The sequence below is a fragment of the Taudactylus pleione genome, unplaced genomic scaffold, assembly GCF_031769625.1.
Source record: "Taudactylus pleione unplaced genomic scaffold, aTauple2 ptg000122l, whole genome shotgun sequence".
Taxonomy (NCBI): Eukaryota; Metazoa; Chordata; class Amphibia; order Anura; family Myobatrachidae; genus Taudactylus; species Taudactylus pleione.
Genome location: NW_028284524.1, coordinates 12,799,281 through 12,827,243, shown reverse-complemented (window position 1 = coordinate 12,827,243; position 27,963 = coordinate 12,799,281). Strand labels below are relative to the sequence as shown.

General features: G+C 40.2%; 1 protein-coding gene across 1 annotated transcript in view; it reads right to left on the bottom strand.

Annotated features, from left to right (window-relative positions):
- LOC148524073 (sterol 26-hydroxylase, mitochondrial-like) overlaps positions 1-26,913 on the bottom strand; it is a 122,833-nt gene extending 95,920 nt beyond the window's left edge. Inside the window, exons 1-3 of the mRNA XM_088472355.1 lie at positions 26,609-26,913; positions 13,206-13,396; positions 650-849 (exon numbers count right to left, since the gene is read on the bottom strand). Of these exons, the coding sequence (XP_088328481.1) occupies positions 650-849; positions 13,206-13,396; positions 26,609-26,845 (628 nt within the window). The 5' untranslated portion in view covers positions 26,846-26,913. The remainder of the gene's footprint in view (positions 1-649; positions 850-13,205; positions 13,397-26,608) is intronic.
- Positions 26,914-27,963: the final 1,050 nt, after the last annotated feature.

Below are 27,963 nucleotides of genomic sequence, written 5' to 3'. Positions count from 1 at the left end.
ACATTTAAAAAAAAAAAACCACCCAGATCCAAAACCAAAACACTTGAGGGTGGTTTTGCAAAATCAAAACACGAAAATGAATCCAGATTCAAACCAAAGCACGGGGATCAGCGCACATCTCTAGTTAGATCACACCCCAGATTAAGGAATTGGGCTTATAAAAGGGCAATGTGAATCTGCATTTAGATAATAAAGTTCATGCTATTATTTAGGGTTTTTAAAAAAAACAAACAAACAATAAAATTTAAACTTAGTTTCATTTGAAGAAGGGAACTTTAGCCTTTGAAACAGTCTTTCTACAAGACCTGGGGGCTAACATATGAGTTCATAATCCACAACTGGTAAGTGTAATTGTGGGCCATGTTCCTGGTAGACCTTTTTTGTCTTTTATTAAAATGGTCCTGTTTTGCTTTCAAGAATCATTTCCACCATAGAGTTGGGAGAATGTTCATGTACAGGTAAGGGAATGGATCTATTATGGAACCAAGGAAGGAAACTCCTGTAGAGGTTTGTAGAACCCAGTTTTGTGGGATTCAGCTCATTGTGAACCTTTTTATTTAACAATCCATATTAATTAGATGAAAACAGATGCTGCTTCATGGTCTAAAATATGTAATTCACTAGAAAGCAAGATCTATAACCGACTCACCTTCAAAAGCGAATCTATACAGGGTGTTTGCTACATCATTCAGCATGACTCCAGATGGTGATGCCTTTATTAAGTCATCCAGTGTGATAAAAAAATCTGTCACTACTTCATTGACCACCCCAGTGTACAGCATGGCCTCTGCTGGCTTCAGCATCCTCTTGTTGAGCACAGAACGCAGGGTATACCAGCGGTGACCATCCCTGTAGAAACAGGTTAACAGGTTTTCACAGTTTGCTGCAGAACAACAGACAGATAGACATTAAGGGCTATTCTCACTATTGTGCTATTTATTTAGACCAAAATTTATTTATTTAAACTAGGGGCCGTATTCAATCAGAAGCGAAAAGCCGAGATCCGCAAAAAAGTATCGCCGATTGCAACTTTTCGCCAGGTGGAAACTTATCTCCATATTCAATTTTATCCGCTTTTCGCATATGCGAAAACGCGATGCAATGTAATAGGCGAAAAAGATTTGCCTATGTATACAGTAGGTGGTGGAAAAAGTGCAAAGTCGCTATTTAGGGGTGCAAAGGTGGGGAAACCACTCAGCACCATTGGGACAGCCCCCCAAAGGATAACTGCGTAAAAAATAAAACTAAAAAAAAAAGTGAGGAACATCCCAAAAAAGCTCTTTGAAAAAGGGGGTGAAAAAGTGCAAAGAGGGGGTACAAACATAAAAAGTAGCAAAATAGACTTTTGGGGAGTCTGCAAGTATGGGTGAGGTGTTTTTTTGATTGCAGAAGGTGCGTTTTTTTATGTTTCAAATAACTTCACTTTAGCAACTTTTAAAAATACTAGCACCCATTTTTAAGTACCCCAAATTTGACAGGACTACTTATTTTCTCCTAAACATACTGCTTTTTGTCATTCTTCACCACTTGTGCAAAGACACTAATTAGTGGCAATTGTGCGAACTTAAGTAACCCAAACAGTTTCCTTAGGGCTAATCGGGCACTACTACATTCCGCATCTTTTTGGGGGGGTTCAGCCTGATTTCCCCGTTTTTTACACTTTTCACCTGTTCTGACATCGCATATCTCCGTTTTCGCATCTTTTGTAATTGAATATGGCGAATCGCGCGTATGCCCCTGATAAGTTTCCATGGCTAAAATACATGATGTAGACGAAAAGTCCGGCAGGCGAAAAAGCATTGCGGGTGCAAAACTAATTGAATACGGCCCTATCTCTCTCTCTTCATTTCCTGTCATCACGCAGAGTCTTTCCACAGACAATTCAAAATTCCCAGTACACGTAGTTATCTCAGTACATACACTTAACCTTTCAAAGTCCCACCTTTGGAGAAACCTAAGGTTGTGTTCCCTATTTAGCAGTTACTATAAATAACTGTATTGTGGATGTTAAAACCCACTGTTGGTGCCATCAGTCAAGAAGAGTTCTCAAGCTCTGTGGGCATTGTCTGTGGAGAAACATAGAAGCTGACTCTCCCGCAATGATCTTTATTCACCACATACAAAATGCTCTGCTTCTGATTTACACTGACTTGCTGCAATATTCTGGGCTACATTAGTTAATTGAAGAGAGAGGTGTTTGTTTTTTCAAACATCAACCAAATATCTTAGGTCATTAGAACAAAAGAACAATAAGAACTACAACATAACAATAAGTGGAAGAAACAGGAGTAGATTATTTTGTACTGGGTAAGCCATGCAGGAAGGTCAATAAAGTAATCCTCTGCTTGAGGGGGAAAGCCATGGTTAAGTTCCAAAGGAGTCACAACTCTCGGGTAGATAATGGATGCAACCCGTATTAGGGAATTGGCGTGACCTACTTCTGAGGCGCGGAGTCTAACGTGCTGGCTGTGTTCACCAGGGACCCTCGCAAGAAGGAATGGAATTGGCTGCATCCGACACACAGGTCGCGGTCCACAGAATAGGTTCCCCTATACAGGTGCTGGTGAACTCTGGATAGAGCGTAGAAGACTTTCAGCGTAGTCGACAGGCGGGTCAAAAACAAACGGTGAAGACGGTACCAGGGAGCAGATGTATGCAGGCCATGGAGGATAGCCAAGATCAGAACCAGATTACCAACGCAGTGCCAGGGGTCAGACGAGATCGGAGTCACGAACAACGCCAAGGTCAGGAACAAGTGACAAGGTAAACACAGGAACGCTGGAGTAAGGTAATGGAGCCTATACTCTGGCACCAGAGTGTCCTCAGTGGCTTACTATATATAGGAGGATGCTAATTTGGCATCCCAGTGGCGTACCTAGCCCTTTAAGACTGACACTGAGCAGTGCGTGCGGCCCTATTGGAGCTGCTGCCGCTCACTAACAGAAGGAGAGACCTCCCACAGGGACTGCACACAGCATGTTCCGATCGGTAGTCAGCATTTGGGGGAGTTAAAGGGGGGTGGTTAGAAAACACAGGCATGTTGGACCTCTTTAAACACTGTTTGCAATGCGTGCACGCACAGCAGGAGAGCCCTCTGAGTGTCTGGAGACCCGCTGTGCCTGCCGCATGTTAGACATACTCAGAAGGCTGATCTGTGTTTGATGTTTTCAAAGTTTCTGGTTTTGTGAATGAGTACCGGATGGGAGATGCTTTCAGTGGGCGTCTCTAAGCACTGGACGGTGAGTGAGTCATTAGCATATTTTCACAATTGTAATTTGCAAGAGATTGCAGCAATTGTATTAGTGACCATCTCTGAATCAGGCCCAGAGACAATATTATAATCTTGTCCTCCTGACCTCCATTTTGCCTCTTCACCCCCTCTGCTACTTAACCATGGACTGCAGGATGAAGCGCAGTGCGACACCAATCCCCTGCACTAAGGCTGAGTAAGCTGCCTTAGATGAAATATTTGGGTATTATCAGAGAGGACACATGAAAGTGCTCTTCTTAGAGGGAATTGTCAACACCTTGTTGCGATACCTACCTCCTGGTAGCCAAACAACATTAGCCCAGCTCAGGCTGGAACTATGACTGCCAACCACTGGCACTTGAGACAGATACAGGGACTACTGTCAAATGAGGGCGGCACTCTGTTAACAATCTGCCTCCCAGAGAGTCACAATTAGCGAGTCCCAAGGAGATGGGAAGATAGTACAATCCAAGTATTAAAGTTGAAAAATGGAAACACCCAGCACAAACAAATCAGGTTAACTCATCAGTAAACATAAAGAACATATAATAGAAGAAAATGTTCAATGTATAGAGTAAAACTTAAAATCTTGTTGTAACAGAGGTTTAAAATATTCTTAGGTATCCTTGCTTAAATCCCAAGTGGATATCCTATAAACGTCTTCTTCCAGTTAGAAGGATCTAACGATCTCAAAATTCATAAAGTTCCACAAATCTTAGTGGTTAGACAGAATGGATAATCCCTTGTCCTCTCCAGGTTAAAATTTCACATGTAATAAAAGAAGAGAAGGGACCAACATAGCTTAATCCAGAATATTTAATAGAATTCTTTACATCAAAATACAGAGATACTAATCAACCACCAATGAGTGGAAAACAAACGTACCAGAGAGTGTGGGTGTAAGCAGAATACGCCTAATCTTGCACAAAACATGCACTCCCTGGGGCCAGGAATCTGGAGTCCTGTGTTGGCCTGGAGTAACTCCTGCTAGTGTCCCAACCTCCAATTAGGGCAGCTTGAAGTCCTTAAAATCAACGCGTTTCAACTTATAAGAAAGTCTTCTTCAAGGTATGGTCAGTAGGTAGGACTTAAATACCAGTCACTCATCCCCCATTGGTTAATTGTTTCTCTCACATCCAAACATAACAGTAATGTATATCAGCATTAACCATCCCTTATTATACACTGATACAAGCAAGTAAATACACATCATATAAATAAAACCTTTAATAATATCCATAAAACTGATAAACGCTATCTTGGAGCGCGTAAGAGCCACTTCCGATGGCTTGATGTAACGCGCACGTCACTTCCGGAATCGATCTATCTTATAAGTTTTAGCCATCTTGGAATGTCTAGCCGGGAGTCTCATAGCTAAAAAGAGGATCACCCATATAGTAAATAAACATCCAAGAAGGTACTAGTTTGCAGTATATTTAAGAAAGGTTTCACACAATGAAATATCTGAATGAGAATTTAAAAACCACAAAACAAACTTTATAAAAACCATTTCAGCTCGAAATCCCCATTGAGTCCATTTGGTATCAGAGTCTTTAAATCATATAAATGTTTAATTTCAGTTTGTGCTAAGCGGGTCTCAACATCTTTTGTTCTCCAGTGGCTTTCTACTATCTTTATACCAATCATACTCTTAATAAAATTACTAGAATTGTTATGATGTTCTTTAAAATGGAAATATAGAGAATGTTTCTCAAAGCCTTTTTTAACATTTCTTAAATGATCGGCCCATCTGTCCTTTAATGACCTCGATGTTTGTCCAATAATTTGCAGACCACACGTGCACTCTATAAGATAAATACAGTTTTTGCTGTTGCACGTGATAAAGTCTAATATCTGGTGGCTCATCCCTATACTGAAGGACTTGTATTCTTCAGTCTTCGGGGATTGTTTAGTAAAATTCCTACAAACAAGACAGGTCCCACAACGATGGAAGCCCTTGGTCCCAGTTCTTCCTGTTCTCTTCAGGGGGATACTACTCTTGCCTATCTTATTTTTAAGATTCGGAGCCCTTCTATACACAAATTTCGGTCTTGTTGGAATAATAGATTTGAGAACAGGGTCTCTTGTTAATAAGTTCCAGTGTCTTCTAATCAGTTTTTCAACTTCTTTGTGCTGACCACTAAAAGGTGTCATAAAGGAAAGTGTGAACTCATAAGAGGGGACTTCTGAATGTAATTTTGGTTTCAAAAGATCCTCTCTTTCATGGGTAATCATTTCATTAATAGGAACATCAATATACGTTCCTGTATAACCCTTGGGGGTGAGTCTTTTTTTGAAGATTTTAACTTGTTCCTCAAAAATACCCACATCTGTACAATTCCTTCGAATATGTCTAATTTGACCTTTCGGGATATTTCTTAACCAAACGGGATGATGGTTACTAGTGATATCAATATAGGCGTTACAGTCTGTATGTTTGCAATAGTTTCTAGTTTTCAACAGATTGTTTTCTATATAGAATGTCAGATAAAGGAAATGTACCTCCTTCTTACTGGAACTATAAGTTAACTGTATGTGGAAGGGATTCTTTTCTAGGATCTTCTTAAATTCTTCGAGTGTATTCTCCCCACCTTTCCATACAAGCCAAATATCATCTATATACCTATACCAATGTATAATATTATTGCGGAATTTGTTATTGTTCAAAATGGTTGTAAATTTCCAATATCCCATAAATAAATTTGCGTAGGCCAGCGCAAATAGTGTGCCCATTGCCATTCCTCTTTGTTGAAGAAAGTATTTGCCTAAAAACCAAAAAATGGTTATTTTCTAAAATAAATTTTATTCCCTCTTATAAAAATTGTTTTTTTTCTCTTGTAAGCCACTTTCATCCAGGTAAAATTTGACCGCCTCTACACCTTTAGAGTGTTCTATAATTGTGTATAGACTACTTACGTCTGCGATCATTAGAATAAAATCCACTTTCCATTTAAGATTAACAGTTTTATTTAGAAGATCAGTGGTATCTTTAATTTAAGGCCCTACGGTTGTAGATGATGGTCCAACAAATTAGATAAATTAGCTGTTAATGAATTTGTGCCAGCCACAATGGGGCATCCAGGAGGGTTAGTGGAATCCTTATGGATTTTGGAGTATAAAAAACTGGTATAGAAGGTGAAGGATTGATAATATATTTTACCTAATTTTCTGAAAGGGTTCCTAAGTTTTTATATTTAGATAGTAGGGTAACCAAGTTCTTTTCTAATTTATCACTAGGATTACATTTTAGAGTCACATATGTATCTTTATATTCAATTGTCTCATAATTTCTATAGTATCGTTCTTAGTATCCATAATCACGATACCCCCGCCTTCATCGGCCGGTTTTGTCGTGATATCATGATTCTCCCCCAAGTTTTTTAATGCCACTCTCTTTATAGGTCAGGTTATTTTTCTGATGTATATTTCTTTGTTTATTGATCTTTTCTAAATCTGAACTGGCAGTTTTAAGGAAGCTGACAATAAAACAGCCCCTATTGAAGGTGAGATTAAAAATAGATTGTGGTTTAGACCTTCTTTTTTACAACTTAAAAAAATATTTCTTCAAAGACACATTCCTCACAAATTTCTGTAAGTCTAATAAGTGTCAAACTTATTCAGTTTATTACTTTCGTAAAACTGAACTTTCATCCTCTGTTAATAAATGGCTATTAAGATTGAAGACCTTTGTATCTTTCTCCTCGTCATCTGAATTATCTACCCTGGTTTGTATGGGATTAATTTTTAGTTTCCTTTTTCCACCCCTACAGCCCCTTCTCTTTTGCTTATTATTTATTCTTGTATTTAATTCCAGTTGTTCCTACTCCTGTTCTTGTCTAAAAAATGTTGTCCCTCATTATCTGGAATCTAAGAGGGCTGTTATAACTTCTCTCCTCATTTATATGCCATTCATCTTTAATTAGGAACATATCTCTGGATAGACTACGTGGTCGACGTCTAACATTATACATATTGGGGGGGGTTCTCCTTTCAAAATGTCTTGTTCTTGGTCCATGGTCATCTCTTCTTGGTTTCCTTGGATATTTCCATCCATCTTCCCTAAAATTACCTCTCTTATATATGTGATTATTCATTTGGTCATTTCTATGGTCTCTTCTTCTAATATACAGGGTTTCTTGAATCTCCAGATCAGTTTCCTCGCAAATCCAAGAGCAATCTTCCTCATAGGAATTGTGTCTCCTGATTGGGGTCATCACTGTACATGGACTCCTATTGATTTCAAAAGGCTTATTTCTTTCCCTTTTATCCTTTAGATCTCTTTTGAATTCTCTTTGTTTTTTTAATATTATTTCTTTCTTTTCTTTTTTCAGGATTTTACTTTCCATGTATTTTTCCATCATGTGATATTCTTCCAATTCTCTAGATGATAGTATAGTGGTGGTAAGGGTATTGATTTGTTATTTTATTTTTGTTAAATCCTTTTTACTTTGTTGGACAATTAATTCCATCAGAGATATTGGGCATTCTTGTAAGATCTTATTCCATCTCTCGTAAAATTTACTATCTTCCTCTTCTTCCTTTTCCAACTAAAAATCAATTGGTACCCAAGCACTGGTCTTGTAGTTGTAAGGACAGAAGACCGTGGGTACCACAGGAAACAATTTATCCAGCAACACAACTGTTTGGGCTTCTTATTGCAATTTATGTGACTGACAGAGTGAATGAAAGTACTAAGGATCCTTCCATTAACTCTATTCACTGTCACCACACTACTAACAAGAGGATGGGCAGATGCTCAATGACACTGCAATAAATTAATCTTTAGTCTAATGACTGGAGGAAGTGTATTTATCCTTTATTTAATTCTAAAGGAGACTCTTGCCTTGATCTCAAATTGCAAAATGTATACAGTATATTTCAGAGTACTGTACAATGGGGTCTATTTAGAAGAACATGAAGTGGCTACTGAAAAATATCACTATATGCTGCATCACATCGATACGATATATAGTGATGTTTAGTAGCCATTCATGTACACTTACCTGTCCGACGTCTTCATGCGCTATCCGGCCCCACCGTGATGCTTGGAAGCAGTGAGAAGATAAACATATCAGGTGCTCGATATATCTGCTTCTCACTGCACAAATGCGTCGGCGTCTGATAGCAGCAGGTCAGACCTGGTGCAATGGACGCTGGGTAACAGGGGTCAGAGCCAGCACCAGGTGCCAGACAGACAGCAGGGAAGTATGTAAGTTTCCTGCTCTGTTCGGTTCGCAGTACAAATTACACCACCCTGAGATGGCAAATCTGTACACAGCAGAGAAACGGAAAGCTGAGCTTTACATTCCTTTATAAATTGCATGCACCATACAAAAGTATGGTGATGCAATTCATACACGAAGCGCGGGTGCTGCTGGAGAAGGAATAACTTTCTCCACGGTAACCCCCTCTATGAATTGATGAAGGCAATGAAAGGCCCTGTTTTCAGCTAACCAGGACTTTCACATCTATGAATAGACCCCAATATATAAAGTATGATGATCTAGGAAATGTGGTACAGTATAGCATGAGAGTTATACTGTACATAGGGCCTGATTCAGATGTGGACGCTATTGTGATGTTCATGCAGTTGAGCAATTATCGGTGGACTGCGCCTGCATCTTAGACACAATGCGCACAAGTGATGATTGAGTTGCATTAAAATGTGACTATGGTTGTAGTGAGGATTTAATCGCTAGTAACTTACAGACAGGGGCTGTGTGGGAGGTAACGGAGTGGCAGCAAAACCACAGACGTGACCATTTTTGGAGCGTGTATCTGCCTATATATGCCATCCATACGCAGAAAATATGGAGCTAGCATCTCAGTTCCCTTGGCCATTCTACACGACAATAGGGTTACTCAGATGGTCGATTATCAAAGGATCTGTGACCGCCGCAGTCGCTTGGATCTGTAAAGCCGCCAGACGGCTGTAGCATTAGCATATTTGCATATAGTGTACAAAATCGCAGCTGCTAATGCACGAGTCCACATCAGAATCATGTAATTTGTCCTCCATTTGAAGGAATGTTATTTATTCCACAGTAGTATTATTTATTGACTTATATTTTTCAAAGCTGTTCTTATGTTTGTATTTTCAGGACATAGCTAAGGATGTAAGACCTTTTGCTAGCGAATACTGGTGTTTTCACCAGTGATGCTTATTTTGGTTTCACTCTGTATATTACTGGGGTCACTGCAGAAAATAACCCATGATCAGGCATCTTATTTATCAATTATCTGATAATCCAGATAGCAGTTGCTCTGTAAATCTGAGCCACATCTTCCTCTTGAAGCTTCATGGATGTAATGACGTTTTAATGCTTAGGGCCGTATACAATTAGGTGCGAAAAGCCGTTATCGACAAAAAAGTTTCGCCGGTGACGTCATTTCGCCTGCGGAAACTTATCCCCGTATTCAATCGTGGCGACTTTTCCCCGGTGCGGAAACTCAGTGCATTGAACCCGGCGAAATAGTTTTGCCTATGAATAGCAGTCGAAAAAAAAGTGCAGAATTGCGGTTTTGGAGTGCAAAGGGGGGGAAACCACCCTGCACCCTTAGGACAGGTCCCCAAAGATAAACTGCTTTAAAAAAAACCCTAAAAATGTTAAAAGTACATCCCAAAAAATTACTTTGAAAAAGGGGGTAAAAAAGTTCAAAGTTGGGGTACAAACTTAAAAACTAGCGATATAGACCTTGAGGGTGTCTACAAGTATGGGGGAGGTGTTTTTTTTTTATTGCAGGTGCTTGCTGAAGGTGCGTTTTTCACGTTTTTTAAACCTCACTTTTCCCATTTTTAACCATGCTTGCACCCATTTTCATGTACCCCAAATTTACTGGAACTAGTTATTTTCACCCCAAAAATTTCCTAAATGCTAATCTTCAAAGACACAAATTAGCAGCTAATGAGAGCATTTAAGAACTCCAAATAACTTCAGCAGGGCTATACAGGGGCATCAACAATGATCCCCAATGTTAGTGCATCTTTTGGGGGGGTGTCAGGCTGATTTCCCCAAATCTGACAGCACTTTTCGCCTGTTTACATTTCACCGGGTGCCGTTTTCAACGATTTCTAATTGAATACGGGGATAAGCAGGGATGCGCGCAATACTTTTCCGCATGGAAACCCAGCGATGACGGCGAAAAGTCCGGCATGCGAAAAGTCCGGGACTTTTTGCACCTAATTGAATATGCCCCATTAAAGTGGAAATGTTGGCTCTAAATTGCTTTTCTTTTTATTATGGTTAGTCCAAGATATTTGCATAATGCCAGCAGCACCATGGGGCCATTGGAATCACTGGAGCTGATAAGTGTCCAGTGCAGTGGGATCATCATTTAATGTGGGAGCAGCAGCGGGGCATACGCAGTATTTCCTCCTGCCTTCCCCAGCACAACCTGCCCATTCCAGGACTACAGTACTGAAGACTGTTAATTATAGCAATGTTGAATTCACTCATACATTTGTAGATGAGTTGTAAATAATCGGTACACGGTAAATAATGCGATGTGAGTGAGGGGCTTGGCATGCTGGATACTACACCTTCAATATTAAGGGGTATATTTATCATGCAGGCGATAACCCCCTTCTTCTTGCAGAAATTCTAAAAAAGGGTTATTACCACTTCTGTCCATGTATCAAAAAACATTCCATAGAGAAATCAGAGTTTTCTATAATATACACATATCTCACACAACACACTACAAACTTTAATTCATGCACTCATTATCTCCTGCATTGATAATTGCAGTAGTCTCTTTACCGATCTTCCTCGCAAAACGCTTCACTCTGTCAGCCCCTACATTGGTTGCCTGTATTTTTCCAAATTAAATATAAAATACTTCTGCTTCCATATAAGGGTATGTAGCCAGGATCCCAACGGTCCTCAGAATACCGACTCCGGAATCCAGGCGGTCAGAATCCCAACGGTGAGTATTAGGGGTAAATTTACTAAGATTCGAGATGGTCCCGATTTTCAAAGTGATTTATCTTGCTGGAATTTGCCAAAATTCTGGTGATTTAATCTTTTTTCTTTTACCAAATTTACCAACAGGCGATTTGAGGCTAAACGAGTTTGCCGATGGTGAAGCAGAACGAGATATCTCTCCCGAGTAACTCGTTTTGCAGGAGATTACTCACCCGAGATTGAAGTGTTTTCTCTCTGCAAATTTCTCCCGAGCTAGCAGCCAGCACATATCTGTGAGATATGTGCTTGCTGCTTGTGTGTTAAGCCTTGTAAAAATTAGAAAAATGTCTTAAAAAAAATGACGTGAGGTCCCCCCACCAAAACACTAACCAGCCTTGTGCTTGCCAGCCTGTCCTGGTTCTTAACATTACAGGGAAAAAAAATGTGTAGGGATCCCCTGTAATGTAATGTAGTTCCACTGTAAAGACAATGATGATAAATCTATTTTTTACACTACACCAAACACAATCAACCCGCCACCCACCACCCAGTGGTGGCGGGGATAGCCCCGGGCTTATCAGCCTAGGCCAGGGGTGCCCTGGAGAGGGTGACCCCTTTATTGGGGAGGGTCACCAACTCCCCAGGGATCCCTGGCCTGGGCTGACTAACGGTCAGAGCTGATGCTGCGGCTGGGGGGCACGGTGACCGGGCACCCCTGGCTGTGGCATCAGTCCCCCGTTAGAAAGGGTCCAGGGCTGGTTTTAAATATATGGTGGAACTCACATAATTTTTTTTTTACGTATATATGAAACCAGCTCTGTCCCTGCTGCCTTGTGCTGGTTCTTACATCACAGGGGATCCCTACACATTTTTTCCCTGTAATGTTAAGAACCTGGACAGGCTGGCAAGCCCGAGGCTGGTTAGTGTTTTAAGGGGGGTTCTCACGTTTTGTTTTTTTTACAAATTATTCTTATTTTTTCCAGTTACAGAAAGAAACATACACAAATCACAATGTTTTGTGTATGTTTCTGACCATCTCGCAGCTCAGGGGGTTGAGAGTTTGAAAAGTGATTTTGACAGAGAGTTTGCTCCTATCTCACCCGAGCTTGTCATCCTGATTTTTGGTAAATTTGAGAGATGTATGTCTTAGGTGAAAAGTACTTCCGATTTGGCCCGATGGTTATAAGATTAGAGATTGCTATCTCACCTGAGTTTTACGAGTGAGATGAGAGAAATCTCTCTCTAACTCACCCGACTTTGCCTTTAGTAAATTTGCAAGCAGGGAAAAAAATCAATAACTCACCCGAGATGGTCATCTCGACCTATCTCAATTCTTAGTAAATTTACCCCTTAGAGTTAGGGTCAGGAGTTGGGTCTAGGGTTAGAGTCAGGCAGCCAAATGGGATGGTTAGGATTAAAACTGATGCCAACATGCGTCTGAATTTTTGACCATCGGGATTCCGGAGCCAGCATTGTGTCAGTTGTGATTCTGACCACCAACCCTATATAAGTTTATCAAGCAAACTATACCAAAATACAAGCTACAAAATACAAAATACAAGCTCCTTACTTAATGACTACCAGCTCTGCTCTGTGCAACTGTATCTCTCATCCACACTCATTCCCTGCTCCCATTGTCTGTCACAGGGGCCAGGGCTTTATTTTGGCTGCACCCACTCTGTGAAATGCCCTCCCTCTCACTACAAGCCTTACTCTGATTTGATATAAAAGAACACAGATTACCACACCTCTCTGGCGACTGATATATTGATTCATTGCAACATAAAGTCATCTTGCATCGTGGCCATAGACAATGTGTCCTAGCACATATAAAAAAACAAAATATTGATAAATGTACTAAGTGCAGAAAGATGATTGTGTGGCTGACATGAAACCACTGCAATCCATGAAAATAGTGCTCCAGAATCCTATTCATGCTCCCTCTTCCCCACCACCTTCTGGTGTAATGCTACATTTCAACCTGCAGCTGACTGGTACAAGGTGAAAGAGCCATGCTGTAACAATGTACAATACTTTGTCTGACAACGCACTCTGTAAACGGGCCGTAGGCCAGGTCTCTGAGACGCCGGTGTATTTTCCAGAGTTCCATGTCACTTCTCATAGGATATTTTCCCTCCTGCCGCAGTAAAGTCTCTAAAAGATCGACATCAGCAACATACACAGTTTTGTATCGGCCAAAAGAGGATTTCCACAAGGAACCATACTTCTTCTTGTATATACCCTGAAAGACAGAAGAGAGATAGTAAATGCTCATCACTATGCGGGCTTCCTGAATATTTGTATATTGCATTCAACGGTCCCTCTCTTAACACAGCTCATAATCAGTTAGAGTTAAGAATCAGGACCATTACTCGCCCATTAACCACCTAAGTGCCATTCCTCAACCCATCACCAGGGGGAGTGCTGCAGCATTGTATTAGCAAACACTCATCTCCTTGTTTTAAATACGTTCCCCAGATGTCGTCCACCTCCATACCTGACAAGAGGAAGCAGACTACGGCAATTACTCAGCTTATCACTGCACACCTTTGCCTGTCAGAAACAATACACTGATAGAGAGAAATGGGTATGAAATGCCGGCGGCTGAATAACCGCCGGTTGAAATACCGACGCTGGAAGCTCACCTCAGTTCCCCTGTGACTAGCAGGACCCTGCACTGTGAATATTCATACCAGGTTTCTAGTCTTAGCTGCAGTAGATAACAGCAAAAACAACACACTTTACCAAATTTCCATCTGTAATGCCAGCAGCCATTCTCTCATCACTCATTCAGTTCTTTTTGCAAACAAGTGAAAGCAAAAGTGACACTGGATTACCACTACAGTTCTTTTGTATTCAAGCTGGTTAATACTAATTCTTTCTTTTAAAAACTGCATATTTTTCTCATGTTATCTAGCAGCTGTTTAATTTCAAATACATTGCATTTGTTTGCTGGGTATTCCCGGACTAGCACTTTTATAAACTATTGCATTGATGCAGTTTTGCTCCACATAATAAATTCATGTGGACTCGCAGATTGACTACAGCTTCTAAAAAACAAAAGGTGTTGTCCTTAACAAATAGCAACCGATCAGTTTCTACCTAATATTTCTCTATTGCATCCTAGAAAATGAAAGATAGAATCAGATTGGTTGCTATAGGCAACACCTACACTTGTCTGTTCTAGAAGCTGTAGCAAATCCAAAGGTGTGGATTACCCTCAAAATTACCACTACCATCACTAGGCTTTGCAATATATATATATATATATAGCAGCCATGGCCAAAAGTTTTGAGAATGACGCAGGTATTTGTTTTCACAAAGTCTGCTGCTTCAGTTTTTATGATGGCAATTTGCATAAACTCCAGAGTGTCATGAAGAGTGATCAGATGAATTTCAATTAATTGCAAAGTCCCTCTTTACCACGACAATTAACTTTATCCCAAAAACATTTCCTCTGCATTTCAGACCACAGCAAAATGTAAGCAGTACGCTAATTGAAAGATGACAACAAAAATAGTAAATAAATAATAATTAATAAATAAAAAATAGCAGCACACACCTGTAGGTTGGTGTAAACCTACTAAATACCAACTATCCGAAGATAGTCGTAAAAAAAAAAACTTATGCTAAGTGATGTTGCGGTAATGTTCATTGGAATCAAAATATAGAATTATAATAACTTGACATGTCAGAAATAAATACCAAGATGCCAATAATACAATCAAATAATAATTTATAAAAGACACAATCTCAATAACACTATAACACATATATATATATATATATATATATATATATATATATATATATATATATTATATAATCATGCATACAACGTATATCTCATCTGAAGACCACTCCAGAAATCCCTATATCCTGGAACTGTATAGATGTAATAAATCCACAATCGGGGGATTCCTTCATATGCTATCAATTAAGGTTGTAATTTTGTAACACAGTCATATAACTCTCACTGGACTTGTATATAAGGTCCTTTTTTAAGGCTTCATGAACCAGACCTCTCAAGTTGTAACAATCGGAGGCTCACTGTCCAGTAGCGGTGTTTGCCATGTATAGAGTGTGACTAAATTCTTGCCTCCAAAAGCCTCATAAGTCGAGACCATCGGGATGTTCGCTCCCCACAAGCCGGGACTCCACACTCTATTCATGGCAATCACCGCTATCGGACAGTGAGCCTCCGATTGTTATTGGATTTGAGAGGATTTCTTCTTTAGATTTCTATAATGAGACCATCATACCAGAGTCCACCCAAAAGACAGAATCAATTCTTGTATATATCATTTAAAATGATTTTATTCATAAACGTTTTAAAAGGATCTTACATAGCAAATACAGAGTTATTTCGGCGGGCCACCTTCTTAACATTAGACAAATATAGGACTCCAATTCAACTATAATTACTTATAGGTACTTACTAGATAATTAGTAGAATAATCTTCCCTTCATAAAATAGTTACTTCTTAGGATCACCTAAAATCACATTTCAATTAATATTGCTAACCCACTTTTCAGTATATAATATATAACAGTGCTCCCATAGGTACTTACTCTATCCAAATACTGCAGCTGTCTCCTATGTATGTTCTGTTTCTCAGTCAAATGATGAATGACCCATAGTGTCCAGGGTTCTCCTTTTATCCCCTAATTGTGTCACTTCCTGTTTGTGTTAATTAAATATAAAGTTCCAAAATTCTATTTTTGTTTCTACCAGTACAAACTTTACTTGCTGTCCTTAATGATGCATTCAGAACTCTAATCATAAAGTTAAAAAAAAAAAAAAATAGTTATTCTATTTCTCTGATTTTGAATATTATTTTCCGTAATTACTATTTTGATGATGATAAACTATTTCCTGGTAGTGTTTCAAGCCTCATCATGGATTAGTGCATTAGTTTATTAGGAGTGATTTCAATCACTTCCTGTTTGTGTTTCAAGCCTCTCTCCCAATTCCTGCTCTTTTACAAGAGCCATGTGTTCCAAGCCTCAATGTGAATGTGTATCAGAAGTGATTACACTTCCTGTTTGTGTTCCAAGCCTTTTTCATGTGAACCATCCATACTGTGTAATATTACACTAAATGTGTATTTTTACTCTTACCCTTAATGTGTATTTCTTTTAGTGTTTTATAATATACATTTTTTTTAATCCTAATATTTGTTGTTATTTATTTATTTTTCTCTATTCTGATAAAGATATGTATATACAATAGATGAGCTCCATGGACACCACAAAGATAATTTTAACTCTGTGTTCCCCACAGAACACCCCCCACCCCCACATTTAATTAAAACTAAAACTACTAAAAGCAACTACTGTAAAAAATATCTTAGCCCCTAGTATGTTGAGATCAGTAAACAGGGATATACAAAACAGTGTAACGACAGTTTCTTAAATAAGAAACCGGGGTGTTACCCTTGTAACAAATGTATTTGTTGTAAACACAAGGAAAGACATTCTTGCACTATAGATGAAGAGACTAAAAAAACTCTAAAACTTAAAGATACAATAACGTGTAATTCAAGCTATGTTGTATATAGGATTGCCTGTGGACTCCACTATGTGGGGAAAACAAAAATAAGTATAAAACTCTGTATACAAGAACATCTTAGAAATATTAAAAACAAGATGAGAACACATAGCCTTCCAAGGCATTTTCTAGAATATCATAATTCAGATATTAAAGATCTAAAATTTACGGTTCTAGAGCACAATAAAGCAGACCCCAGAAGGGGAAGTAGAGACTTAAAATTATCTAGACAGTAGTCCTACTGGATCTACACCCTTAATTGATTGGTTCCAAGAGATCTGAATGAAGGAATAGATATTGTATCATTTATTGATAAATAACTATCAGATTAATGTTCCTGGTGAATTGGTGATCATTTGCTGTAAAATATAATTTTGTTTTGCTATTAAACAATATACCCATATGTGTATGTGAACTATCTGTATTTAAATTCTATTTAAATTGTATATGAACAATGTAGAAAATTGTATCTTTATGTATTAATGCAAATATGTACATTTGATAGAAAAGGCCAATTTGTATTGTACATTGTACCCATATATGTTTACAAGCTGTTTATATAATAGTGCAAAATATACTTATATGTAATTATACAAATATATACACTCAAGCTTTTATTATTGTTTTTGTGAATTAATATTGTAAAATGTTGGATAATTATGGGACTCCAAAGTTGTAATTAAATGGGGGAGGGGGGAGAGTTCTGTGGGGAACACAGAGTTTAAATTATCTTTTTGGTGTCCATGGAGCTAATCTCACCTATATACATATCTTTATTAGAATAGAGCAAAAAAAAAAAAAAATAACAAATATTATGGTGCATACACATGGTCAGATATTACTGGTCAATTTGTACGATAACGATATCAATCATATCATTATCGTTAAAATCGTCCAGTTTTTGGCCCCTTCAAACGATGGTCGATGCGCTGGCATGGATGGTCGATATCGACCGTCGCCCGTGCGTGCAGGCCAACCTGGTCAATATCGACCAGGTTGGCCTGGTTACTATAGGGTCATTATAGTCGTTGGGGGGTTGGTGCATGTGCTGGATGTTCGATATCAAACATCTAGCACATGCAGGATGATCAGACAACGATCATCTGATTGAAATACACATTATTCGTAAAAGTAAAATTACACATTAAGGGTAATATTACACAGTATGGAATGGCTCACATGAAAGAGGCTTGGAACACAAACAGGAAGTGATTGTATTCACTCCTGAAACACATTCACATTGAGGCTTGGAACACATGGCTCTCATAAAAGAGCGGGAACTGGGGGAGAGGCTTGAAACACAAACAGGAAGTGATTGAAATCACTCCTAATTAGGGATGTGCAGGATCGGATAGGTTTGAGTTTGCACGTTGAGTTCGGATTTTTCCCTCCAAAAAAACGGAACTCAGAAAAGAGGCAAAATGTCATCTTGCATGGACGAACATCATCATTCCTGGACAAAAGTCCAGGAATGATGATGTTCGTCCATGCAAGATGACGTTTTGCCTCTTTCTGAGTTCTGTCAGTGAGGGGCATGCCCAGCATCTCCGAGATGCTGGGCTGCCCCCGGGCTTTCCCCCGTAATGTGAATAGATGCATGCGGACAGCATCTATTCTCCCTCTGCATACACAACTTCCCCCCCCCACCGCGGGACACTGCAGGGAGGTTGTTCCAAACATCTTGGAGAACTAACCACAGATCTTCTGTGGATGTAGGCTTGCTCATATTCTCCTGACTCTTCATGTAATCCCAGAAAGCCTCGATGTTGAGAACAGGGCTCTGTGGGGGCCATATCATCACTTCCAGGACTCCTTGTTCTTCATGCTGATGATGGTTCTTAATAAGACTGGCTGTATGTTTGGGGTCGTTGTCCTGCTTCAGAATGCCTCCCTGACGGTATTGCCTGATAGATAAGTACCTGCCTGTATTTCTCAATATTGAGAAGTACAGCATTACTCCTGACCAAATCTCCAACTCCATTTGCTGAAATGCAGTCCCAAACTTGCAAGGAACCTCCACCATGCTTCACTGTTCCCTGCAGACATTCATTATTGTACTGCAGGGGTGTATCTAGGGATCCGAGCGCCCCTGGCAATGTAATGGACTGGCGGCCCCCTCCCCCCATAATTTCTGAATAATGACACTATACATTAAATAAGTACTTAAAATGTTTCCTCCAGCTACCCCTCTTCTGTCTCCCCAGCCAGCCCACATGTTTCATCAGCCAGCGCTTCCGTCTGTCTCCCCAGCCATCCCACTATACAGTGCCCCCTGTAGTACTCCCCCCTATACAGTGCCCCCAGTAGTAGTCCCCTTTACACAGTGCCCCCAGTAGCAGCCCCCCCTATACAGTGCCCCATAGTAGCCACACACCCCCCATGTGCCATTCTTACACACATAGAAAAAAATAACAACACAACTTACCCGAATCCCCACTCCTTCCGACGACTGCCGCTATCCGCTCCTTCCAGCCTGCTCTGCACTATGGGAAAGATGTCATGAAGGCAGAGCTCATGAGTGAGCTCCAGCCGGCTCCCTCCGTGGATGCAGCAGCCATTGAGAGTCTGTCTGACTCTCATTGGCTGCGATAACAAACACACAGCCGCTGCTGGCAGCTGTGTGTTTGTAAACTGTGTAGGGCTGACCGCTACTCACTGCGGTCTGCCCTACACTTGTGGGGCCCGGGGGACTAACGGTGGCTGCACTGCCGCTAGTTCCGGTCCTGGTAATCCCAGCCTGATTCCACCTCTTGGCTGCTGGTGGCACTGCTGGACGGTGCCCCTCTTTGGCTGGCGCCCCTGGCGAGTGCCATCCTGGCAATGGGTAAATACGCCCCTATTGTACTGCTCTTCAGCCCTTCGGCGAACAAACTGCCTTCTGTTACAGCCAAATATTTCACATTTTGACTCATAGCACCTGCTGCCATTTTTATGCACCCCAGTTCCTATGCTTTGTGCATAGTTTAGTCGCTTGGCCTTGATTCCACACCGAAGGTGTGGCTTTTTTGCCGCAATTCTTACATAAGGACCACTTCTGGCAAGACTTCTCCGAACAGTAGATGGGTGTACCTGGGTCCCACTGGTATCTGCCAGTTCTGAGCTGATGGCAATGCTGGACATCTTCCAATTTCGAAGGGAAGTAAGCATGATGGGGTATATTTATCAAAGTTCGATTTTACATTCTATTTGATGTTCGATTTAGTTCACTTCAAATTGAGTCAAATTGAATGTAGAAATCCCACATTTACTAAACTTATATTTTAGAAGCCTTTGCTAGACCGAAAGTGATTTGGTTCGATTTTTAACAGTGATTTGATGATCAATTTTGCATGCCCATGTCCAAATCGAACCCCAAACCCTACTCAAAATCGAACTTCAAATACCCAAATGAATAGACCTGCTTCATGCTTTCAATTTTAGCATGAGCAGGTCTGATTGACACAGATGCATGCACAGATCAGGGAGATCCGTGCATGCAACTGTCTGTAAAAATCATCTAAAGTGTTAAAATAAAAATAACAAAATGACATGGGGTCCCCCCTAAAATCACAACCAGCCACAGGCTTTCCATAGCCAGTCCTGGTTGTGTAAATACAGGGGACAAAATAAGTAGGGGTCCCTTTCCATGACCAGCACCAGACTCTTTCTAGTTTCTGTAATGCCACAGCTAGGGGAACCCTTTCAACTGGTCCCCAAGCCAAAGCATTACACCTGACCACTAGTAAGCCCAGGCCAGAAATCCCTGGGGAGGGGGGACCCCCCAATAAAGAAGTCCCCCTCTCCAGGGCACCCCATGCCTGGGCTGCTAGCCCAGGGCTATCCCCGTAACACCCCTGGCTGGTCGGTGCTAGGCTGATAGTGTAAAGTGTGTAAGAAAAAAAAAAAGGATTATCTTTTACAGTCCAACTACAGGTCCCAGCAAGCCTCCCTTTCATGCTGGTACTTGGAGAACCACAAGTACCAGCATGCAGGGCATTAAGGGCCTGCTGGTACCAGTTCACCTGTAAAAGAAAAGTTAATATAAAGACAACACTCATACACTGAATGTATACGTTTATAACACACCCACCTACAATACCTTGACCGGTCCTCTTGTCCATGTAGGCATCCACCATTTTCTTAAATACAAAAATAAATAGTAGACACGAACTGTAGCATCCTCTAAGGATGGTACTTCCCAAATGACGGGCTCAATGCCGAGGCTGAGCGTTTATTGGCTGAGAGGTGAGCCTCTGCCTCTCTCAGCCAATGAACGGTTCCCACCATTGACTTCAATGGTGAGAACCGTAAGTTACTAAAGGTTACCTAGCAGTTCTCACCATTGAAGTCAAAGGTGGGAACCGTTCATTGGCTGAAAGGCGGAGGCTTACCTCTCTCAGCCAATAAACGCTCAACCCAGGCATTTCTAAGAGAAATGCCATGGCTGAGCCCTCTCATTCGCGATGTCCTGTCCTTAGAGGGCGGGACATGTTCGTGGATCCGGGTTGCCGTGTTTTGTTTTTTCTGAAGACATTGCCTGTTTCTTTGTGCTTCTTCAAAAGAGCTTGAATAGCACATTTTGAAACCTCAGTCTGCTTTGAAATCTCTGCCTGGGAGAGACCTTGCTGATGTAGTATAACTACTCTGTTCTTGTTTCTGTGATCACTCTTCTCATGGTGTATGACCTGTGACATGAACCTGTCTTCCTCAACCTCACCTTTGTAGCAGAGTTTGGCTGTTCCTCACCCAGTTTAAGCCTCCTACACAGCTGTGTCTGTATTAGTTAATGACTGTGTTTTCAACCTACATATAAAAACGATGATCATTATCACCTGTTTGGAATGACTGGTTAATTATACACCTGACTATATTACTACAATATACCTGACTTGTGCAAGTGTACCTACAAGAATTGATGTTGTTTTGAAGGCAAAGGGTGGTCACACCAAATATTGATTTGATTTAGATTTCTCTTCTGTTCATTCACTTTGCATCTTGTTAATTGATAGCTAATTTTTAACACCTGTTTTTTAAATAGATTTCCTGAGGAAGCCACTGAGAAAGTAGGTGGAGAAACGCGTAGAAAGACCTCACACAGTGAAGACAAACAGACCGGTCACCAGAGAACTACAGCGCTGAAGCCGCAAGAAGCAGTAAGGAATTAGCAGTGAGCGATACAACTGACCTGGCAATAGTGCTAAGGGTCTGGACTCACATACCTGGGGAAAAGTACATAATTGTACATGCTGCCGAGGGATACTGTACATATCGCTTATCTTACCTAAGCTCTCCCCCTCCTACAAAAGGATCTACGAGCGGCTTTTATATACACATATACCATAACAACTAAAGGTACCACGCTGGTGATCAGAGACTGTTAGTCTGTCTTCACAATTGTAAACCTGTGCTAATATACACTGTAAAAGGTAAGGACTTTTTATTTCTTCCAATCAAACTGTTGGGCTCAACGCTATTTCTCCTACATAGGATTATTTGTGGTTGCACATAAGTATTGTATACGGGGAAACAGAGACTGCTGTAAAACAGCTTATATCCATGTCTCTTATCTGGATATCATGTGCACTTCAATAAATGGACTTTGTTACAATTTGTATGAAATAATTCATGCTATAAAAATAAGTCTCTACAAAAAGTGAATTGCTACAAAACTCCAGAGACTGGATATTAATAAACCAAATTGCTCTTGTTGGCTGAAATCATTACATAGTAACACAAGCTATATTAGAAGGTTTTATTAGTATTATATGACCTTTGAATAAGAATTGATTTAAAAAAAAAAAAAAACACAAACCCCCCCCAAATTTTTAAAGTACATTTATAAGAAATAAAAGCACCCCCACACAACCCACTTTCTCCAATTTACTGCTCACCTAAGTCTATGTGCCAAACTTTGTAACTGCTTTGGGGCTCATGTACAGTTGGATGTAAGTCAGTTTCATGACATACCTCTCATATGGAGCCGCACACCCCCTTCAGCGTCATACGCCTCTGTTTCTTTCACAATCTCCCGGAAATGCTTTTTGAAAAGTAGGCAAGTATGATCCAGACCCAACAGGTATTATCTTGCATTAAAAGGGGACACAAGTACAATTCTGTCCCTTTATAAGGATCTCAGTTGTGGGAAAATACTGCAATGATTGTTTATTTGAACTCGCAAAGGAAAGAAACATTTAAAGGAAGAAAAACACCTCTTGACAAGAAAACAATTTGTTTAGTATGAGCACCATCTTCTGGAGAAAAAAAAAACTAAATTGAAAATGCATGGCTACTGGCATTGACTTTCACATGTTTACAGTGTGTTTTCATTCTGGGCGTACTCTGATTGTCAAGTTCTCCATTTCCTGTTTTACAGTAAACTCTAGCTAGCAGCTGAGAAATGACAGTCCTGGTATATACAATATCTTTACATCAGACGCCAGGGGTTGAATTCAGAATGCTGTAGTCACTTATTCTGGGATAGCACATCATTTAGCCAGCAATTTTTAAAGCAGCAACATCATGAACAATTAGGAATGTTATTTCATCATAAATAAATGTGGCAGGCTACAAGAATCATTTTCCATAGTTTTTATATTTTCAAGCTTCTTAATAATTTAATAGCCACTGGAAAAGTAGAAAGTACAGGGTATAGAGGTCTGTAAATACACAAATCCCACCACACACAGGTTGCATGATGCTAACAGCTCCCAGAAGTGCCATAGCATCTCCCTTTGGGTTCAATGACCCATATCCATTCCTATATTTATATAAGTAGCAGACATTGGTGTGTCTCCCATTGGTAGGGAAGGGCAGGCTCTTAGTAATTATAGTGTGCACTACTGTTTGGTGTGCAGAAACACTAGTATAATCAAAAAACATTTTGACCATAAATACAGTATTTAGGAGCCCATTTATCAACAAGTTTTATATGCAACAAGTTTTAAAACTCAATGCGTATGATAAATGGCACTCAAGCCAATCAGCTCCCAACTGTCATTTTTTAAACAGTGGACAGATGGAAGCTGATTGGCTGTAGCACCATTATCATACGCAACGAGTTTTAAAACTCGTTGCATTTAAATAAACTCGTGGATAAATGAGCCCCTTAGTTTGCAAGCAAGCATACATCATGGAACCCCCAGAGCTGATGGCCATATTATTTGGTTGATATGCTGAAATTTGTAGATTTCCCTGCGTTGCCTATAAAGGAACTTACACAGCACACAGGATTGGTTTTACATGATTTCCCTGCGTTGCCCTGTGTCGTGGATTTTCACAGCACATGGTTGGTTTACATGACACCATAAACTTTTTGAGGTGGGAATGAATGATTCTCATTAGTTCAATATGAAGGTGGTTAGTTTGTTCACTATAGAAAGTGCAGACCTAGTGGTATATAAAGTGCGGGTTTTTAGAAGTGGAGATGTTTCCTATAGCAACTAATCAGATTCAAGCTATTATCTTCTAGAAGGTGCTAGATAAATTATAAGTAGAATCTGATTGGTTGCTATGGGCAACACCTCCACTTCTAAAATCCCGCACTTTAGTAAATATACCCCTTAGTGCTGAACCAAAAGTAATTTTTAGTGTTGGTGCCTAGTGGTAGTGTTGGATGTGCAGGCAGGTGAGAATTGCACTTAGGAGTGCCTGGTGCTGGTCAGTACACATCTTCATCTACCATTGGCGCATGCACACTGCCACATTTTTCAAAGCTACTAGGAAAAGTTTCAAAAAGCGTACAGTTAAAGAATTACTTTTACACAGTTACCCCAGTAGGAGGCTCTTTTTGCAAATTTTAATGGTAATTTGTTTTCTCCCACTGCGGTATGAAACATTAGTTGCCACTGCATTAAGTTAATGTACAGAGATATACCTCTAAGAATGGGTGGCTAACTCATACAGCCAGGGGCGTTTTAAGAGAGGAGGGGGCCCGTGTGCACTCCTCATGCGGGCCCCCTCCTCTCTCCCTGGTGGCTGGCAGCCGACTGACGCGGCTGGCCAGCCATCAGAGCATTAGTAGACTCCGGGCACTAGAATGTGCCCAGAGTCTACTGCGCATGCACAGAACGCCAGAAAAATTGCCGCGGCGGCCATTTTTCCGGTGTTCTGAGCAGCAGTGACACCCGACGCGGAACCTCGGACAGGTAAGTTTTAAAAAAATAAGGGTACAGTGTGTGCAGTGCGGGGCCCCCCTGGACTCGGGGGCCCGTGTGCCCCGCACACACTGCACCCATAATAGATACACCACTGCATACAGCAGGTAACCGTATATCATTGTACCAATGTATCAATCATCTGATTTAACTAGTATGGTTTGTAGGCGCTGAAAAATTATTAAGGGTTAACCAACAACAACAACCCCTCATAAATGTTTCTTACTGATAAAAGGCAATGCAACATAGACTAAACAGCAAATAGATTATTGTACTTAAACAGGCCTATGCTTTGGCCTATATGGCAGATACAGCTCAGGCACTGAGACCTGCACAATAGGGATAGATATGGAATTTGTTTCATATTAGTTTAGTCACAGTGTGAATTTACTTACAATAAGCATTTATACAGGGGTCCAGCTCTACTGTCCGATCCCAAGGATCAACCATCGGTACATGATTATTTAACATTTAGGGGCATATGTATCAAATCTTGATGTGAAATAAAAATGTGAAATATATATCACCAACCAATCAGCTCCAGACTATCATTTCTTAAACACAGCCTGCAAAATGTAAGTTAGAAGCTCATTGGTTGGTGACATATATCTCACATCGAGCTTTGATACATATGCCCCTTATTTGGCAAAAAAAATCACTTAGTTATATGTAGAAAATGTGCTTAGCGCTGCACCTGTGTGTGATAAGCAATGAGTGACATGGGGAAAAAGAACACTGCAATCTAAGGTAGTTTTACCTACGTGTCCCTTAGTTACATACGGAAAGAGACCCCCTAAAAGGGCACTTTTATATCCCAGAGTCACCAAAGAACTGTCATATTAGAGGTTTAGTAAGGAATACGTAGGTAAAACATACACTACGGTAGGAGGCACCCTAAAGGAGCCTTCTTACCTCCCAATTAATACACATCCATCATCAACAAGACAGAGGGTTTTTACCCTAAAATATTTTTCTTATTTATTCTTTTTAAACCACAAGCATTCTACCGGTGCATTGTGTCTCCAATTTATTACACTAGAATCAATATGACTTTAGATTGCTGAGTTCTTTTGCTTTTCCCCTTTCCCCCACACATTGCATACTAGGCACAAATTCTACATATACAGTAACTACGTCTAATTGTGCAACATTGGACTACTCGTGTGCCTAGCTGTTCCCGTCCACACCCACAAATAAATCCAGTAGAACGCTACTACAGATACCCCAAACTATACAACAAATTCACTTGTCAGTAACAAAAAATCCATGTCAGTAAAACATCACACGTGTAATACAAGTCATTATCACAGAAATATCACAGTAATGATTTTGAGATTGTGTAGAATTGTGAACCCTTTTCAAGTCCTTGATAAACATTTTGTTTCTCATGTAAATAATGTTTAACAAAGCATGGTAATATGTCAGTAAAAAATAACTCTGTCATTATTTAGTAAATATAATGATAATAAAATAAAATAAAGTATCCTGGCAACACGGATGGCTATATTTAAACTCCTTTTAGTTATTTTCAATAAAATAAAGAGAGGAAATGTGTTAAACAATTTCTCAAACGCTGCACTTTATTACTGTAGGTAATACTTCTTGAATTCACATACAATGAAAATACTTCAGGAGATTAGAGGTTGAAATAATTAGTTTGGTATTTGTTGAATTGTTGTTATTAATATATTACCAGAACAAATTATTTCCTGAGTTGTTCTCCTGCAACTTTAAGTTGAAATATTCATTTTAAAGCACATATGGGACTGACCTGTAATTCATGGCTATAGAGCAAGTATCCCCTCAGGAAGACCCAGTACAGGTCAGTGAACACTGAAGGACCCGACAGATCTTCTACTGTTTTCATCTTCTTGTCACCTTCTGCTACTCCAGCTGCTGCTGTCCCTGTCACTGCTCTGCTCTGAGTTCCACCAGTTCTGCATGTCTGCAGCAGCAGGGAGCCCCTACCCACTGCCTGGAAGCAGCGCCCGAGAAAAGGGGTCACCATGGCTGGAAGGAAAGGGGCGAGATGTTTATGTGCAGTGTGTAATGCTTGAGGCCTCGGTACTGTGTTACTGTATGTACTGCTGCCTCTTACACCATGTACACCCGCCCCGGGAACACCCACCTCCAGCCCTGTCATGCTACAGGGCTGGAGACAGAGATATCTCTTTCTAGTGGGACGTACTAAAAGAAATGACAGTCTGGTCTGCAGAAAAGGAATGCCAACTGACTATAATGGGAGCAAACTGAACTTTTATGTATATTTTAAAAAATCTTAAACCTATGTACTATATCTTCAGCACACTTCTTGCTAAGATGATTTCACATATTTTACATGTGGAATGATATGGAATGACGGCCGTTTACTATGGAATGACGGCCGTTTACTACGGAATGACAACTGTTTTATTTGCCATCCCTATGCAAAAATGGCATCAAAACAGTGCATATATCCCACATTTAAACTCCGATTTTTCTATGTTCCCTTAAGCGCACACACTTTTCCCTTTCTATATGCATCCCCCTATACCTGTACCCTTCTATAAATGTCACATAATGCGAAATGACCACCGCTTACTACGGAATGACAGCTGTTTTTTTCGCCATCTCTAAGCAAAAATGGCATCAAAACAGTTGATATGTTCTATTATAGATGCCGTTTTTTCTATGTTCCCCTAAGTGCACACACTTTTCCCTTTCCATATGCATCCACCTATACCTGTACCCTACTATACATGTCACATAATGTAGAATGACGGCCATTTACTACGGAATGGCAGCTGTTTTATTCGCTATCCCTATGCAAAAATGGCATCAAAACAGTGCATGCCCCAAATTTAGATGGTGATTTTTTGATGATCCCCTAAGCGCACACACTTTTCCCTTTGCATATGCGTCCCCCTATACCTGCTCTCTACTATACATGTCGCATAATGTGGAATGACAGCCATTTACTCTGGAATGACAGCTGTTTTATTCGCCATACCCAGGCAAAAAGTAATTAAAACAGTGCATATAGTATGTCCCATATAAATATATCGATTTTTCTATGTTCCCTTAAGCGCTCACACTTTTCCCTTTCCATATGCGTCACCCTATACCTGTAAATTTAGGGAGCGGGGG